The 19,164-nt window shown below is 47.6% G+C and overlaps 1 protein-coding gene across 1 annotated transcript; it reads right to left on the bottom strand.

Annotated features, from left to right (window-relative positions):
- Positions 1 to 49: 49 nt before the first annotated feature.
- Positions 50 to 4,872, bottom strand: FTH1 (ferritin heavy chain 1). Its single transcript, XM_082485101.1, has 4 exons — positions 4,607 to 4,872; positions 2,499 to 2,645; positions 1,356 to 1,481; positions 50 to 389 (listed from the first exon to the last, which is right to left on the bottom strand). The coding sequence occupies exons 1-4, from the start codon at positions 4,715 to 4,717 to the stop codon at positions 225 to 227; spliced, it is 549 nt and encodes a 182-aa protein (XP_082341227.1). The 5' UTR covers positions 4,718 to 4,872; the 3' UTR covers positions 50 to 224.
- Positions 4,873 to 19,164: the final 14,292 nt, after the last annotated feature.

Below are 19,164 nucleotides of genomic sequence, written 5' to 3'. Positions count from 1 at the left end.
TCCTGCAAGTTCAGGCCTCTCGCTCCCGAGAGAAACAGAAAAAGCCAACTTGAACCAAGTCACTTTATTGGATGGAGGGCAATACACAAAACACAAGAGAAAAGAGGGGTGATATTTGGTACAGAGTATGAGAACTGTTTAGCTAGATAGCTGAAGATGCATGCATGGCTGGACAGTAAAGTAGGAGTCCCACTGAAACCCACAGGGTGGCTCCTGGCAAGACTTCAGCTCTCATTGTCACTGTCCCCAAGGGTGTGCTTGTCAAAGAGGTACTCTGCCATGCCGTATTTTGGTGCCCCCATCTTCCGTAGGTTGGTCACATGGTCACCCAGCTCTTTGATGGATTTCACCTGTTCATCCAGGTAATGAGTCTCAATGAAGTCACACAACTGAAAGGCAAGGGAAAAAAAAAAAGTTTAAATTTATGCCTGGACACAGCTTATCCCGCTGAAACAGCGTCTGAAATCCTACCAAACCTCTCTAGGGAAAGGAGAAGACACAGAATGATAATTTTGAAGCTGCAGAAGATATCTGAGAGGGAGAAACTTTTAGTTTTGCTCAGCAGTGCCAGAACATGACCAAAGTGAGACAGGCTTACCTAGGCACACTTGCTCCAGAACCTTGCAGCACAAGGTCAGCTCAGGAAGCCTCCCCTCTTCCTCACTACAGGAAGTTTCTGTGCACATTTAGAAGCCCCCCACTCCACAGCACTTTAATTCGTGATCATGAGGATTTACACCTGTAGAATGGTCCAGCTATGTTGCTTCTTTTAAAAGTCCCTCTAACTTATACAGGACACTTCCAAGACTACTTTGATTCAGACACCCGCTAATCTTTTTCTGATACTAAGAAGCCTCAATCCAGCTTTGCCAGTAACTTCCATCTGTGAAGAAACCTGTGTTCTGAAGTGTCAGGGCTTTTAACATTCAAAATTTCTCCTAAATTTTAGGAGAGCCTTACAGGCATCCATTGGTTTAAAGAACTCATCTCTCACAGAAACAAGCCTTCTCTATAGAGTTCAATACATATCTTCTCTTCAGAATGCTCTCCACATGAGTGCCCTCCATTCCCAAGAGCAACGGAAGGGTTTGAACAAAGCAATGCGCCCGCTGCTCTGAAAGGTAGGCCTCAGCCACCCTAACACACCACAACTGGTCCTCCTGGAAAAAGATGGCAATAATCCCACCAAACAGCTAAGGTACAGGCAGACATCTGGGCCCTTCCCTTTGGAAAGGCTACACCACTAGCTCACAGCCTTTTTTCACCTTTAGGAGAGTCAGGGCCACACAACTCACCCCTAAACCCGCATGATTAGACACATGCAAGCCCCATCCTCAGCTTCAGCATCTACTTACATGTGGGTCATTCTTTTCAGTTGCCAATTTGTGCAGCTCTAACAGTGACTGGTTCACGTTCTTCTCCAGGTGCAGGGCACACTCCATTGCAGTCAGTCCGTTCTCCCAGTCATCACGATCTGGCTTCTAGAACAGGAAAGCACACAACCATATTTTCTCTAAGCACCCACAGACCATTAGGGAGCAAAGTCTTTCAGATCAGTCTCAAAGCCTGTTTAGACCAAGTTCAGGCATTTAGGTATTTTCAAAATCTTGGGGGACACACAGAGCACTCAGAACAGAACTGAATGCATGCTCCAAGTCCCAGACCTGTCCCCATTCCCTAGGTTCCCCTCATGTTATGTTCTCTGAAGTCTTATATGCAAGACAGCTACTAGAGCTACTTTCTTGCCCCTCCCGTTATAACCTAATGGCTTAAACACCTGCCTAAATACACAACAGGCACAACCTCAGAAATGAAGCAGTTAAGACACCAATACAGGCAAGTCTAGTCTTCAGCTCAGAACTGCATTGTAGAGAGTCTGGTGTTTACAAGTACTCACACTCATTATAAGCAAGGGAATTCTTCTGAAGCGCCCATCACTTACTTTTTTTGCCATTTTCCCCATGAAGAGTTGTCTTGCCTCAAACTGTCCCTAAAACACTGCTTACTTTCTGCTGTTATGAATAAACTAATTAAAGTGACTTCAAGAAAATACTGCTGTGAAATCTTTTAGTGAGCCATAACAAGCAATTGGAAACTTGAGATTTCATATTCCCATTGCAAGGAAGTCAAGAGTTCTCTATAAAACAGTGCAGAGAACAGAGAAGGCTCTTACCACTAAATTTAAGGTAGATGAACTAGCTGTGTTCTAGTTACCCTCACCCCACAGCAAACCACCTAGGGCTAAGCATCCTCTTCTTACACAGGAAGTGCTTTTTATTAGTTGATCAGCACAAATTATCGAATTACTGAGCAACTCTAGATTGTGGGCTGAGTGCCATGCACAGATCACAGCAATGCAGTATGCTTCCTTCTATGCTGTCAGCTTGCTGCTCCTTCTGGGAGATGACCCACAGGGAAATTCATCCCCTTCCAGCCTGGAGACAGACCACAGTTCCAGTTCTGTATTAGACAGGACAACCCATAACTCCACTCCTCACCTTGATGTCCTGCAAGAAGATGCGTCCGCCCCTCTGATTCTGTAGCTTCATCAGTTTCTCAGCATGCTCACGCTCCTCGTGGGACTGATGCAGGAAGTACTTGGCAAAGTTTTTGAGAGCCACATCATCCCGATCAAAATAGTAGGACTGAAAAATAAGAATTCATATGCTCAAAACCCCAAGCCTCACTCCAGCAGTCACACAAAGCCAAGTCCGTACTGTGACTTCAGATATGTCTCCTATCAGCCCTACTTCAAGAGGGCTGGAGTCCAAGCTAAGGCTAGCAGTAGCACCGACAACAGCAAGGCAGTGTGGCAAAACTCCTCCCTTAGTAACAAGTTAGATTTTCCTGATTTAACCCATAGATTAGATTTAACCCATATCCCTACCATCCACACAAACAAATGGTATTTGTGGTTCAGTTCTGAACATACTAAAAACTCCAGACCCCACAGATAGATGGATACCTGTTGTTCTGAGCACCATTCAAATGCCTTAAACACAGCAGACCTGAAAAGCCTTTTTAAAGGAGAAATCTTCCCTGCTCCCTTTGTTTGCCCGAGTTTGTTTACAATGTTCACAAGTCAAAGTTCTGACTTGCAATACCAGTTAAAGGTGGCCAAGAACTTTAAGTACTTCTGCAATAAAGCTCCCATACTTCCTTAGGCTTATCAGGGATTGGGATTAGACTAAGAAGCACACTTTCTACTTTTGGGGGAAAAAAATAGTATCACGTTTAAAAGACAAAAGGTAAACTGAACTAAGATACATATTTAACAGCAAATACAAGGTCATCTTTTTTGAAAGCCCCAAAGAAACTGCAACAGCAGTTAGAAGCCATCACACAGCTTGTTTGTTCTTTACTCAGAGCCATTAGGTAGGATTCAATGGAAAGCTTTGTATCAACTGCCAGTTATTTACCAGACTAACAGCTACTGAATCCTCTACTCTTAAACCAGCAGCTTGGAGGTTTCAAGGCAAGACACTGGTGCTTTCATACCACTATCATTCACCAACATAATTACATTCAGCTCGTAGCTGAGGTTCAGACCACCACAGATAGTAACACAGAAGCAAGCTGTGAAGTTCTACACCTAAATGCCACAACATACTACAGTGTCACTAGAAAGGGTCAAGTTACCTGCAACATCTACAGCACCAAGATTGCTGCACAGAGGTCAGAGCTGCTGTTTAGACCAAAGTTACTCATCTGAGCTATGGCTAAAATGGGAGTCTCGTGCCAAGTCAGACATGTAAGCACAGCGCCAAGGAAACCACGGATTCCTACCAATTCACTTCAAAACCCACGAACGAAAAACCTTGCCTCAGAGACAAGAACGCCTGTGGGAGAGGTGCCAATCGCTTCGTTAGTCAACTCCTGCTATCCAGCCCAGCCCCAAGGGCAGAGCCGCTTGGAAGCTGCTGAGCTGTGCTGATAACGAGTCCGCCAAGGGCAACGGACAGAGAGCGGTTAACGTGTAACTCAAGTTCGCCACCGAGATAAAGGAAAACACCTACAGAAAACAAGCGGGCGCCCCACCCCCAGGGGAAGGCCGAGAACGCCCCAGAGGCGGGGGGGGGAGGGGGAGGAGGAGCGGGGCTGCGCCTGCAGGCACCGCCCGGCCTTCGGGACCCCCCCGCCAGCCGGCCAGCCTGTGTGGAGAGCCCAGGCAGGTCCCTGGTGCTGAGTCCGTCCCGGGCAGCGCCCGCAAGCCCCTCTACTCTGTGGGGAGCGCAGACGGCCCGGCCAGTCCCGCAACTTCGCTCAAACCAAAACACACGCACACATCCCGCTGTGCCCTCCCTCCCCCTTCCTCAAGCAGGCCCCGCATAGAAGGTGCGACACTCCTTCCCCCACGCCGGCAGGGCCCAAACACAAGGCGGGCCCAGGTCCCTCGGAGGGGTGGGCCTGCCTAGCCCCGAGGTTGGCCTACCCACCACCCCCCCAGCCCGCAGAACGCCGGTGCTCCCGCTAGGCCTGAAGCGCCCCCGCCCCTTCCCCACAAGCAGGCCCCACGCCTCTTCTCTCCCTTTATCCCCACGTACAGGCCGCACACCGGACAAGCCCGCGAGCAGAACCCCCCCGCCCGCTCCACCGAGCCGCTCACCATGCTGAGGTACACGTAGGAGGCGTAGAGCTCCAGGTTGATCTGGCGGTTGATGGCGGCTTCGCAGTCCTGGTGGTAGTTCTGGCGCACTTGGGAAGGAGGCGCTGCCATGGCGCTGCCGTAAGGGGTGAGTCGGTGGGTACGACGGCGGAGGGGGTGTGTGCAGTAGCGGTGGGGGCGGCGGGCCCGAGCGCGGCCGGTTCCGTCCAAGCACTGTTGACGCAGGAACCCGCTCCGCTCAGCCTCGCCGACGCGCTCTGACCAGCGCCCGCCCCGCGCCGGCCCCTTTATACCGCCGTAACGTCACGGCGCGCGCGGAGGGGAGGGCCGGGGCCTCCCGCCGCGCTTCTGCTAGCCCAGCGTGACTCAGCACCTCCCCCGGCGCGCGCGTGCCTCGACACGCCCCCACCCCTCCTGTGGGCGGGGCGTGCGCGCGCCCCCTCAGAGCAACGGGCGGGCGGCGGCCTGCAGCGAGCGGGGCGCTCCTTGGGCTCTTGCCTCAAAAACGCCTGGAAAAAAACCGCGAGAGACGATTAAATATAAGTGAAAATCCTCGTTTGGCCTGATGAGCCAACCAAACACGAGCGGAGAGACGCAGCCCAAGGGTGCCACCGCTCTTCACAGCTATTAATAGGCACCTGCAGCCATGGCTGCCGGTGTTTGCTGGTGACCTGAGGAAGGAAGTAGGCTGGACGTTAGCACAGTGATGGCTAAAGGCACCATACACAAGAAAGCTGGTGAGAAACTAACATGTCTTGCCTTGATTTGCTTTGATGGTGAGGTTTGGGATAGAGGCCTACATTCAGTTCAAACGTAAGGCCAAGTAGGTAATTGAGAAATCAAAGGTCAAATGGAAAAAATGAGCCTTCTGATAATGAGATGATAATCACCATTTATGAGATTATTATCGCCATTTATTTTCAGTAAACATTGGATTCTTTCTGGTTTCTGAAATTTTAAGCAGATTACAAGTGTAGCCTTGAGGTCTAGAAACATCCTGCTTAAACCGAGATCATGCCGTAACATCAGGTTCCCAAAATCTTGGGTTTTACTAAGCCAATGTTAATGCTGAAATTCATCAGAAATATTACAAGTTACTGGGTCTCCAAACTCAATTTTCCTCTAACCAGTTCTTCCTACAAAGTTTAATTTTGTCTTTGAACCTTCCCGGTAATGTGGGATTTCCCATGCGTGACTGCATAGATGTCTGCCTGTCTGTCTGCAAAGGGCAGTGCAAGACCTGTGTCAGCACAACGGCACTTTTCGAGGCACTCTGAACGCCTGGCTTCCTTTGTTTTACTGTTTTCTGTTGCTCCTGTCGGTTAACCATCAGAAGTAATTAAGATCTGTAAGTTAACGTGGGTCATACCTATCGCTTCAGCAGGCTGCCAGGTACATTTGAAATCTCATGTTCCCCTCCCACACAAATGCTTATGTAAAAAAAAAAAAAAAGTAGTAAGTGCTGGGCGGACTTGAATGACTGTTTTCATACAGTGGTATTTTCACCAGCTTTGCAGGTACCTCAAACAAACTTTGCATTAGGCTGAAGAGGCTTGCCAAAAGTTAGGAGTGTCCTCCTGAAGCACAGACTCACGTACAACTTGACGCTCTATACTGGCAGTTCATTGCAGAGCACGTTTCAGTATTCCAGAAAGACTAACTTCGAATCTACAAAACACTAAACCATTTCTTTTACGTTATCTTTGCTGTTCGTGCTTTCTTTCCGCCTAACCTTTTTGCTTGTAACTGACAAAGGCACACTTGGAACTATGAGAAGAAAGTTGCTCATCAGCTTATAGATTGCAAGCTGTTGCTGGTTTTATTTTTTCCAATCCTCGTTACATTGTTTCGTGAAAAGGCTGTGCAACAGTACAGTTTGTAAGCAATTGAGCAAAAGGTTCATTAATATAGGAATATTTCCTCTGTAGTTTGGACAGTGCGTGCCTCCCATGAGTAAATATCAGTAAGATTAGGGAAGTCCTACATGCTTCTTTCTGTATCAATTGCAAGTTGCACAATACTCACTGTCTCTGATGACAGTAGATTTACGTGGCCAGAATAGGACACACTGGGTTGTACAGCCATGCGTCATGACATCTTGGTGACCAACATGAAAGTGTTTAGGACTCTGGTCTTACAAAAGTTTAGGTTTAGCTATACCCAGACCTTTTCTGTTGATTGTGCAACTGACTCTCAAACTACCGTCCCATTATGGTTTAATTTTGACTTTGTACTGTTTTCAATTTCATACCGTTTTCCTATGGCTTGGGTTAAGCCTTCTTTTATCTTGTGCCTTTCTTCCTGAAGAATGCATTTAACAAGCATTCTTGGGAAGAAGCCTGCTAAAGGCATTACTGTACTCACGCTGGACTTCCCATCAAATGACACTCACATTCAGTAATTGTAAGCTCATTTTTTGCATCTGATAACGGTTCACGCACTATTTTCTATCATATTATTTTTAGTAGCTAATAGTTAATGGAATACCTGACAATTATTCATTAAACTATTTGAATTAGAGGGGGATTCTGGCCTTTCTCATTCAAATCCAATAGATTAAAGATGTCGGTGTATGCAGGAAAAAGAGCCTGGTAATCCAAATTACTTCTTTCAGTACACTTTTACACACCAAACCCACAGCTGCCCAGGGATGGATCCACCTTCTCAGCAGAGCATGTGCGCAGCGTTACTTTGAATTCATGTCGGCCCTCAGCTGCTTCCTTGGTCTGAAGTAGAGGCATGCTTCATGCTGCCCAGAGGCAAAAGTCAATGTATTGTCTGCCTACACAAGCTTCAAATTGTTGAAGACAATCTCTCTTTTCCCTTGGACAAGATCCCATCAGAAACAATGGACCAAGCTCTCTTGTTGTTTACAGCTTAGCTATTATACACACAGCACAGACCTGAACATCAGCCAGTTTAGGGACAGTAATGCTTAGCTTCCTCCTATGACAGTTGGAGTGGACAATTTAAGTGTGCAAAAATAATCAGAGCTTCTTTGATTAATGTTTCCATATATATACAGAAGATGATTAAGTCAGAGAACTGGTGGACCTAAATGCAGAAAAATCCACCACGACTCTGTGCACACCTCAGTACTGTGGCACGCACCATGTGTACGTGTATGCACACACATGCATGTGTACGTGTATGCACACACATGCATCCATCTGTCTGTCTGTCTGAGGAAAAGGTAGTCCCAGTCTGGGCCAATGGTAGAGTTGTTAGTTTGGGAGTCCGGAGGGGGCGTTTAAGAGGGCATGACACATGGTTACAGCAAGTTTGTGCTGACACGGCTGTGTGTAGCACCATGCAGCAAGAGCGTTTGACATTGGCAAAGACTTTGCATAGGGTAAGGCCTAGGGTATGCTATTAAAAAAAGGGAAAGTTTCCATGACTCTTACACCCACTTTAATATCAATCATACTGACCGACCTGTGCCCTTCTTCTGCATGATCATTCCAAATGATGGCAGTGATCTTACTGTGGACCGAAAACATGACTTTTAAACAGATGCTGGACAATATTTGCACAAAGTAAATTCTGAGTTTGTAAAAACAGAAGCCAGATTTTTGCTGATACAGCCCTTGAGCAAAAACTGAGCACGTGACTTAGTCATCCAGCTAGACCTTCAACGAGAGGGCTCCCTTGATGCAAGCACAGATCTTACTGTAGTTGGACAAGCCAGAATATTCAGGAATAGACAACGTTTCATTTATCATCTGTAGAAATATTTCCCCTCTAGCTTTAAAAAGCTTGCTTTTTGCCATACTAGTTTGATGGCTAGAATAATAACAAATCTGACTTAAAAAACAACTGTTCCAAATCCAGTGATCAAGACAGAGCTGAATATGCTTTGAATATTACATCAACAAAAATATAGTAACCTTTTTTCAAAGCTCAAAGTCCTGTAAATAAGATAAACTGTGCATCCAGCCAAATATTTGTTATGGAGAACTTCCACACACAAACTTCAGCTTAATTCAGCTCACAGACTTTATGTAAACACAAAGGCAACCCTAAACTTGGCACCAAGGTTGGTCATGTGTCTGGAAATTTGACACTGATCTCAACTGTGAATTTTGAAAGACCTTTACTAAAAACATCTGGGCTCCACTTGTTCTGGAAGATATCCTAAAAATGGAATCGCGATTAACTGCAACCTCCTTCTCTAGCTCCTTGGGCAAAACATTGTGCAAATTTTTCAGTCATTTCTTTTAGGTGCCCAAATTTCTACATGTGGGAAACCCAGGTTTTAGGCAACAGGTTTTCACTGGGTACTTATGGCACAGAATGCAAATGACTGGGTTACGCAGTACTGCTAGTTCCTGGAAAAACAGTCCTGAGACAGAAAGACAAAGGATATTTGAAGTTACTCTAGGAAATTTGCTTCAGAGACAACTGAACACTAAGTTCTTCTGCTATAGGAAAAAAGTCCCAAAGACAAAATAATCTGTAACAGTCTGTACTACAGGATTTTGTAGACAAGTAATATAAAACCCATTTTAGACAGACAAACATTTTCTAAGTTGTGTTACAGGGTTGGTTTTTTTTTCTCTCTCTGGAACATTTTTGCAGTCAGTCTAAACAAAATGCCCTAGGAGCAATCTCTAATTTTCTCAGAATACTCTTTTAATTAGATTTTTCTTTTTTTGGCATGCCTCTAAAAATGTGCTTGGAGGCAAGGGAGTGAGGAAAAGCAGTGTTAATAATACAGTAATTCTGTCTGCCCGGCATCCCCAGAAGCAGAATTTGGTGAATTTACTAGCATGTATCAGCCCCGTTTAACCTAATTTCAAGCCTAACTCCACTATCTGTGACTGAAAAGCTCTAGCTCTGATCCCAGTGACAGCCTGTGCACTAAGTGGACCTACTGTAGCTTTCACAAGACAGATTTGCCAAGTTGCAAAAGCCAAAATTAGTTTAATGTTGACATTCCACCACAGGCCACAATTCTCAGCATTTGCTATACTGTCATCATCCTCTTGTAGCGTGGTCCACTTTTTTCCCCTCTCAGATTTACAAAGTCTTAAAAATAAGGGGTGGAGGGTGGGTATCATTCTTGTTCCTTATTTCTGTTTTACTTAACTTTTTCCTCAAATACCAAAGAGCTGGAAAAAACCCACACACTTACAAATAGAACCACCCAGCTAAAGTCAACAACCATAGGGAACTTTGTCAATACACCAAAAATCACCTCCTTCCTGTCATGTATTCCCCTGCAAAACACTGTTTGTTGAAGCCTCCATGAATGATGAGGCAGCTTTCATTCTGTGTAAGATACACAGGCGAAGTGTCCTTTCTTAAAGATGAGGTTTCATTTGGGAATCTGTCAAAGAGACAAAGTTCAAACAGATGTCTGTCCCCTCTGTCCCTCAGGCTGTCAGCTGAGGCCATCAGTTAATTTTGTGAGGATGCACAACAGTGTGTCTTGGGCACACTTGCTGGAGTTGGCACGCTAACAGCACTATGCCTGGCCCCACATGCAACAGAGGGAGCTCACCTGCTCCCAGCACAGTGGCATAGTGCCGTAGAGTTAATGAGCAGAAATAAGTGGTGGCACTGCCTTTGGTCAGCAAGAAAGAGAGTCTGGTGGGGGAAGTAAGGCAGCAATACAGCAGATCTGAGGTGGAACCACGCAGCTCTTTCAAAGCTTCCCTGTCCCATGACTATGCTCATAAACCAGGCTATCCATCTGCCAATGCATGCTCATATTTGTAATTATTGCTCATCCCTGAGATGCCATTTTGACAGTTTGTGTAGCATCAAGCTTGAACAGACATTATATAGCATTAAGAGTAGGTGGTGTTTGCTTTTATATTTAGCCACCCAAAAAGGGGCAGGCAAATTCTTTCAAGCATGATGAGAAGAAACAAGCTTTTACAGGGAACTGGCAGTTAAAAGACCAGCTTAAAGAATATGCAACAGCCCGATAAAGCACCAGCTCCACCACAAAAAACAAGCAGCGGCCCATGTCACGATCTCTCTCAGGCAGGACATGCTAATGGGGGGAGCACCTCCCAACTGCTGCTGTTGAGCAGGTTTCTCCAGGAACTCATTTCATGGCTTATTTAAAGGAAGTGAAGAGATTAGATCGTCTTAGTGGCTTAGAAGAACTGGAGGGATTTTCTCTGTTGAGGTGAGGCATAGGTTGGTGAGGGCAAGTAGAAAGCAGAGGGTTCCGAGAGTGTGGCAAAAGGTTCCTGCTATACTGCACAGGGCCACTGAAAACACCCATGCAGTTTATGCAGCCAAGATGCATAACTCCACATGCTCCACACATGCACACCCACTTGCACACCTTTCCTGCTGTGTGTTACTTCCTCCTAAGCCATGTCTAGCCCCTTGCCATCGGGGTTAAAATATTTAAAAGCAGTTCAGGGGACTCAAGTTGGATCTGCTTCTACATGTGCTACCTGTGGAGCAGCCAGCTAGTGCTGAAGTGTGGAGGATTTGCCCATGCAAAACCACACACAGCTCCTTCCACAAGCCGGCAGCAGCTGGTGGGGAAGCGATCCACTGCTGCTTTCCCTGTGCCATAACTGGTTCTGCCTCACATACTAAGCAAGCTGGGCAAAAGGATGACAGAGACCTTAGAACCTGGTTCTCCCATTTCCAACTTATTCCACCACAGCTTTTGTGGGAAAAAAAGCAATGGAACTGGACAGAGAGAAATAAAATGGGGAAAATACATCATTAGGCTCTATTCAGGAAAGACCTGACCTTGATATTAATACATAGGATCAGATATGAGGATCGTGTGTAAGTCGTCATCTTCAACAACTCAGCAGATGTTGAACCGTGCCCACAGACAGCAACACTTCAGCAACCACTACAACAGTTGCAGAACAGGCCACCTGCTCCATGCAGCCAGCTAGATTACACAGAAGGGCAGCTACAGGGGTATGCGCTGCTATAGAAAGAAGTGCACAAACGTCTCAGCGATCACATCTAGCTTTTTCAGACTGTAGCACTAGCTGTGTTGGCAGATGCTCTGCTGAACAGATTAGGAAGAATCATTAAACCCAGGCAGACCACTAGCCTCTTAAACTGTGGGCATCAGCTAACGTTGCCCTGTGTATTTGGTCAGAATGCCAGAAAGATACTCCCACTAAAAGCTGTTATTATCAGTCTCATGTGGTAGCAAATGATGGCAGTCTGCAAAGCTCTCAGACTTTTCTAGGGTAGCAGCCAGCTTCACTTCAGGTTTAAGACAGCCGGAGGAATGTTCTGCCTGGTCTAAGGAATCACTCCCTTCCCTCAGTTGCTCTATGTTATGAGTAGACTTGCTCAGTCATGCATGGCCACACTGCCCATAACCTGTCTAAATAGGCAGCGATGACCAAGACTGAAACCAGTCAAATCAGGAACTTTCCAGTCTGACAAGAAAAAAGAAAAGATTTCTGCTCCATACTTCTTTAGCACGGGCTGGACTCCTTGCCTTTTGTCTGACGCTCTTGGTTGCTTCTGAAAGCCATTGTGAAGGGATACAACCCACAGGACAGCAGTAGGCTCGGAGTAAAGCTACACCTTGCAGCTGAAACATTCACACAGCTTGAGGCCGTCAGAAAGGGGGGACTGCATTCGTCACACACCCACAAACATACACACCCCCACATGTTATTTGCCTCTTTTCCCTGTCTCCAGCCACCCTGCTTACCCCACATTAGTTCATCAGGGTCTCTACAGGCCAGTTTAGCTCATGAACCTGAAAGAGAACAGAAGAGGAAAACCCAGCCATTTTTGGCCAGTTTCTAGGGTTGGCTTGGCCACTGGCTGGATCTAACAAGCTCAAGTCAGGTGCGGGGTGGGAAGACAGCAGGTTGTTTGATCAGCTCAAGCGTTCAGGTTACGGCTTCATGCTGAGGTGGATGAGGGGTGCTGGCCAAGCCCCAGAGCAATAAAAATCAGAAGGGGGGAGGCAGACAGAAGTGCAGTTGCTTCATTTGCCACAGCCAGATCCTTGCGAGCTAGTATACAACCTTCTTGAAAGCAGAAGGTGCTTTCTCACACCTCCTGTGGCCAAGCCATTTGTTCCCAAAACTGCATGGGCTGTAAATCCTGTGCCTAATTTGGTCCATGTAACTTCCTGTTTAGACAAACCATCTGAATTTCTGCTGCCTGTCATGATCCCACCAGAACACATCATGAAATTAAAATTTCCAGTGTGTGTTTGCAAGACAGAAAAAAAGGCAACAACAAAATGGGAGGCAATCACAACCTTTCTCACAGGGGTCAGTCGGTGCAGGGCTGTGATACACTCCCGACGGCAGCAAGGCACTGAGCACGCTGTGGTAGCAGGGTTAGGACTGTCAGGGTTGCAGGGCAGAGATGAGACACACGGAGGAGACGGCTCACAGACAGCCATTCCTCAGATAGGGACTTGTCCTGAAATGGCAAAGGCTGAACATCTCAAATTTGGCCAAGATGCCAGGACACCAAGAATCAGGGAAGATGTTAAATCAGGCCCAAAAGGGAAGCGGCTGTAATGAGTTCTCCTACAAAGCATTTCTCCAGTCAGGAGGTGCAGATTGAGCAACAGGCTGACATCAGCTAAAATAACAGGATGGTCGAGGGAGTGGCTCAGATGCTAAACCATGCGGATGTTACTTAGGTCACTGTGTAAAGCATAATTTCTGATTGGGAAGAAAAATAAGCCAGAATTGCAGCATTGTTACTTAATCCAGGAAACTTTGTTGATAAAGTGCAGCTGTGTGAACTGGCTCAGCATGACCACACAAAAAAGCCTTTTACTGGAAATCATGACTGCATCCCTCGCTACAGCAAGGCTTAACTAGCAGTGAAGACCGCTTGATAGAGGCAATTCCTACTTCTTTCCCTGCTCTTACAGCATTGCTACAGCAGAGCTTCCCTGGAGAAGATGCTGTGTGAAGTCCAGGTCCTTGCCCAGCAAGGAGTATGCACCCCAGCCCTGGCTCACTCATTGTCCCAAGTGCGTCACTTTCAGAAGCAAGGGTCAAACGGATTCGCTGTCAGACCTCGTGCTTATTGAACTCCCACTCTTATCACACTCCTCTTTTATCGGTCAGTTCAGATCTGCAGACAAAGAAAAGGCTGTCTCACGGCCCTGTTAAAAAACAATTTTGCGTCTAAGATACCCTGTGAGCCAGAACTGCCCACATATACTTTGCCAGCAATTATGACTGGTCCAAAAAGTAGACAAGTGGTATTTACTGATCTCGCAGTTGAGCCATAGGGTAGCATTAGGGCAGCACATGAGTCCCTGAAAGATCTCCACCATTTCTCTAGCTTCTTTATTTGCTCAGAAGCTCACTCGTTAAGAAAAGCCTGTGTTTACTCTCTGCTTTCTTCATATTTTCATATACTTTGGAATCACTAGGATCTACCTCCCTCCCTGTAAATGTGACGTTTCCAGATGAACAGGGTGGACCACAGTTGACAGCCTAGTAAAGGAAAGAAAATCCACTTCTAGTGTTTTCTATTGAAAACCCTTTTCCTTTGCACCGTCAGCTTAGTCCGGCCTGCAAGGTGCTGTGTCATCACAAACTTCCTCAGGTAGGAAGGGTTCAATACCTTCTTGCTCTACTCTAGAGGCCAGAAAAGCAGCTGGATCCAGAAGCAGCTCAGTACAGGAGAGAGGAGTACTTCCTAAACAACCTCAACTTAAACTGGCCCACAGTCGCATCACAGCAACACAACCGCACAGAGGCCTGCAACAACAAAGCTGACAAGCTGGGAACACAGCTGGAAATTGAGAAGACTGAAAATGAAGAAGGAAGGGGACTGAGAATCTATCTGTTTCTACAGCCACATCCAGCCTAAGAAACATCAAAGACTGAGGAACGAGAAGAGAAAGCAACACCATCATTACTTTAGATCAACTGGAAACTTTCTCTTGTACTAAGTCCTTCAGAAGCGCCTTCTTCCAGAAACAATGTAAGAGGCAGTTCTACCCCTTTCCCCACATGACCCCTGACCATAATCAGCCAGACCTTTTTTTGTCTCTCTCAGTTTCTGCTTTGCTTTTAGGTGGGAGTATCAGGATTGAGCAACAGCACCAAACAAAGCAAGCGAGCCCTAAGGGCTAGGAACTGGGAAGCAGATAGAATATCTTCCTGACCAGCATGTGACCTTTATTGATTTTCTTTCTTGAGAATGAGATAGCATTTCATTTTAAGGAAACGTGTTTCGTCTGATGTCTGCAGTAACCAACAAAGAAAGGCACTATTCATTTGCCGAGAGCAAATCTAAAACACATCTTTTTTCACCTTCAAAAACTAGCGGATTGTCCTTGCGCTATGCCACAAGTCAGGGGATACGTGAAAGGTTACAGCACTTGGCTTTAATTCCAGAGTTCAGTTGTCCTGCGAAGAATGCTGTCCTTTACCACTCTTTCTAGGAAGATTTCAGAAACTTTGTTAACATTTCTATCTTGCTTACAGCACCAGGATTACGGTCAACAGTTCGCACACCAAGAAGTTGGTCAGGACTCCCGGTACCTCTCCCTCCTCCCATTTCAACCCCTTCCCTCCAAAAGGCAGAGATTTAAGAGAATTTGGGGGAGGGAGGAAGTACAACAGAAAGCTGCCAACTGCCAGCAGTGCCTTCCAGCATCATTACCATTTGCACGGCTAACACACCTGCCTAATCCTGTCATCGTAAAGCACAAAAGCTCATTTTCCTATAAGTACTTTCCACTTTGTTGCTTTCCATATACATTAGCTCTGCTTCCTCAAGCTGTACACCTCTGTCATAACTCATCCAAGTCTTCTTTCCCGTAGCAGAACCAATCTTGAGTGACAGTTCCGCCTCATCCGACCGCCTAAGGCCGGCTCTAACGCCAGGGCTTCTCCCCACCTATGCCAGCCTGTGACCCAGAGCTCCACTAGCCCGCCACGACCTCCGCTAGCCGTTACAGCAGGCGAGCTTGCTCCACCAGCCAGCACGCCACCAAGCGCTCGGGTGGCCACGTACATACTGTCCCTTTGCAGCAGGTCACCCCGGTGAGCCGAGGGGCGTTCCCTCAACTCCTCACACACACTTAAGCTCAGGCGCACTCCCTCCTTTTGCAGGCTCGACCCTAGGTTTCCCGCAGCAGCGTCACAGGCGTCAGATTTTATAAAAATAAGTGATTTAATTGGAAGGTGCCGCAGCAGAGTGAGCCCAGGGTGGGTGCCTCCGAAAAGGGAGGGACCTCAAACAAAGAAACCCCATGGCAATTATACTCCTGCGAGCTCTACACCCACTCCTCTCGCTCTTTACGCATCATTTAATGCAATGGTGATTTTTGGTCTGGGGTTTTGACTGAACTGAAGAGACCCAGACTTAGGGTTATCCACATTTTTTCTTATACTAAAAGACTAAAGACAGCACTGTACAAGCTGCTATGAAAATTACTACGAAAATTAACTCAATCGCAGCCTAAAGGCTTCAGCAAATACTCGAGCTCAGTACAGCCGAACAAACAGCACAAATCACACCATAGTATAACCCCAAGTAATTTATTCTAATTAAAACTTACTTATTTAAGCTAAAAAACTAATCTCTCTCAACATCAATCAGAAGCCAGCAGACCCCCGCGGGCCCCCCCGTCACCCGGCAGGGCCGGGAGCGAGAGGGGCCAGGCCGGACAAGCGGGAACCACGCCGGCACCGGGCCCCGTTACCAGCTCAGTCCCGGGCCCGCCCCGCCCCGCCCCGGCGTCCCTCCAGGCAACACCAGGGTAGCTCGGACCAGGCCTGGGGCCCGGCACGGAGCTCACACGTCGGGCCGAGATGCGGGCGGCGGTCCCGGGGCGGTCGGGCCGGTGAGGCCTGCGGGGTCCCGGGCCTACGCCGAGCCGCCGCCGCGGGGAGCCCCGGCCGGTAGTGCCGCGGCGCGGGCGGCAGGGGGCGGTGTCGGCGGCGGAGCTCCCAGCTGAGCCAATCAGGGGGCTGCGTGAGAGGGAAGGGCGCAGCGCATGCGCCGCTGCCTCGGGGCATGCTGGGAGGTGTAGGCCCTGGCAGCGTGGCTGGACCACGCAGCCGTGCATCCTCCCCCCCCGGTAACGGTTCCGGGGCCTGCGGGGAGCGCTCAGCGGTCCGGCCGGGTGCTATCGACCGGCTGGGGCGGGTCGCGTACAGTCCTCTCCTCATGGTCACTTAGGGACCCGCAGGGTATTTTGCAGCACCCCCCCAGTTCTGCCGTGCGGGGGCGCCATGCCCTGCGGGGCCGCCCCGGCGTTGCCATGGGGATCACGCCTCTGTGTCGCGGAGTGATGACGTTGACACGGCGGCGCGCAGCATGCTGGGAAGTGTAGGCCGGGGAGGCGGCGGTTCCCCGCTGGCTGCGGCACCAACTGACGAGAAACAGACGACGGGACGAGGGGAAACGGCCTTAAGTTGCGCCAGGGGAAGTTTATGTTGGATACCGGGAAGAATCCCTTCACCGAAGGGGTTGTCAGGCACTGGCACGGGCTGCCCGGGGCAGCGGTGGGTCGCCATCCCTGGGGGTGTTTAGAACACATGTAGGTGCTGAGGGACACAGTTTAGTGGTGGGCTCGGTCGCGTGAGGTTAACGGTTGGACCCGATGATCTTAACGGTCTTTTCCAACCTAATGATTTTATTATTATTTCCCTATTTTCATCCCCTTTGTGATTATAATCATTTCTCTGCTGGTGTTCATCCTTCTGGTGCTGTGAGCTACGAGCAACTCCAGACTGAGCAGTCTCACTCAGCCTCTGATGCTGCTGTAGCTTCCTACACACCATCTCACAGCTCCTTCCACAACTTGGTTTTCTCAGCAGCCTGAGCTGCAGTTACATAGTTGGGCCATCTTAGAGTTGGACCTCAGACTCTTGACACAGCGGGAGCTGAAAGCTGGGGAGAAGATGAAAGGGGGGGGTTACAGAGAGACGTTTACAATCCATAGGAGGAAGGTAGAGAGGAGGACACTTGGCATATCTTCTTGATGGACCGATTACAACAGTATCTTGCAACTTCACAGAAATGTTAAGTTTCGTCTTCAATTTTCTGTTGCTGACATTTGTACCTAACAGGCACACACACAAAATTTTCTTCCCCTGAGGTTGCTACCCTAAGGAATTAACATTTTCACTGTTTAAAAAGCCATGATTATGTATTCTTTGGTGGGGACGTGTGAAAGAAAGAAAAACGAGAAACCCAGGCCAAGTCAAGTTGGTCTTCAGGACTACACTGTGTTAGAAACCAGAGAATTACTTGGATTGGGAGGGGTCTTGGGGATTCGTCCATCATCCCAGCACTGCTCCAACCAGTGGGGCCACAACCAGTCTCAATGTTTGGGGGTTATTCCAGCTCAGGGACAGGACAGGGTGCTTGTCTTTGCTGAACTTCAGGAGGTTCCTCTGGACCTCTGGCTGCCACTTGGACTTCAAGCTGTTGACTACTGTGCTTTTACCTTAAAGGTCCTGCCCCTCATCTTTACCTTGCCTGCCTGGCAGCGGGGCAGCCGCCACTCCCCATCTCCTTCACCACCACTCTGCAGGAACAGGTTCCCAAGGGCCAAGGGGCAACACAGGAGCATTTCTTGGGCTTGCAAAGGATGGGGTTAGGAGACACATAGTTTAGCTGCAGATTAGAGTGACAAGGAATGGGCAAGTGGAAAGCCAACAAAAAAAGTGTCCAGTGCTGAAACGATAGGAAATACTGCACAGCCAAAGCAGAGGCCCACTGCGCCCGTGCTGTACCGGTATATTAAGCAGGATGTAATTAATATTTGTTTATACTGACTCCAGACACCAGTGTACTACAAATGTGTATCTCGACATCAGCGTATATTTTTCGTAACACTGTCACAACCGAAAGCATAACCATCGACAAACATTCTGCAACACAGTTAAGCAGAAATAAAGAAGTAATTATGCTGCGAGAAAGGAGACAAGGGCTTGTGGTAAAGTCGCAGAAACAGAGCATGGAAAAACGTATGCGAGTAGTAAAACCTTCAAGATAAGAACACAGGATGAGAACAAGCATGGAAGATGCCTGGTGGGAGTAGAATGGGCAGGAAGGACGCCTGGTGAAACCTAAACAAATCCAGTCCTAATACCATAAACTGTATCATGAGCAGATGAGATTCCTCTCTCTATAGAGAGTATGGCAGAGCTGGCTGCCAAGTAAGGGAACTCTCTTCCACTGTACAAAAGCTTTTAGTTTTCCAAATTGTGTATTTGGAAAAAACCACATAAAGTCACACTCATATGTAGCAGTTGTCTGAATTGGACTTTTCTTTAAAACATCTTGATTGAGAGTTGTGTCAACAATTGTAAACTGCAAAAAATATAACTTTCTGCTGCATTTGTGATAGACTACAGACAGTGAGGAGACAGAGATCCTTCTGGGATGGGATCCGTGGACCTGGGCTTCTGTTTTACGATAAGGTGAATCATCTTCTAAGTTGACTACTTTTTTCCAGCAATTACCAAATAAACCCGGGAAGCTAGTCCAGATGCAGATATTCTTAACATGTCACCTGCGTTTAGTCAGGTGGATCCTGTCGCTTGTATTTTCATCGTGTGTTGCACCTGAAACACCACCATGTCTTTTCACTTCTAAGAAAA

This window comes from Vanellus vanellus (assembly GCF_965231255.1).
Source record: "Vanellus vanellus genome assembly, chromosome: 6".
Classification (NCBI taxonomy): domain Eukaryota; kingdom Metazoa; phylum Chordata; class Aves; order Charadriiformes; family Charadriidae; genus Vanellus; species Vanellus vanellus.
The sequence above is the reverse complement of the archived record's forward strand: the minus strand, read 5'-3'. Positions and strand labels throughout refer to the sequence as shown.

What these genes read in the sequence shown, in the direction of transcription:
- FTH1 (XM_082485101.1), bottom strand. Translation starts at nt 4,717, where the DNA reads ATGGCAGCGCCTCCTTCCCAAGTGCGCCAGAACTACCACCAGGACTGC. An exon ending in CCTACGTGTACCTCAGCATG is followed by an intron (nt 2,646 to 4,606) that starts GTGAGCGGCTCG and finishes CTTATTTTTCAG; the next exon opens with TCCTACTATTTTGATCGGGA. An exon ending in TCTTCTTGCAGGACATCAAG is followed by an intron (nt 1,482 to 2,498) that starts GTGAGGAGTGGA and finishes TTCCTGTTCTAG; the next exon opens with AAGCCAGATCGTGATGACTG.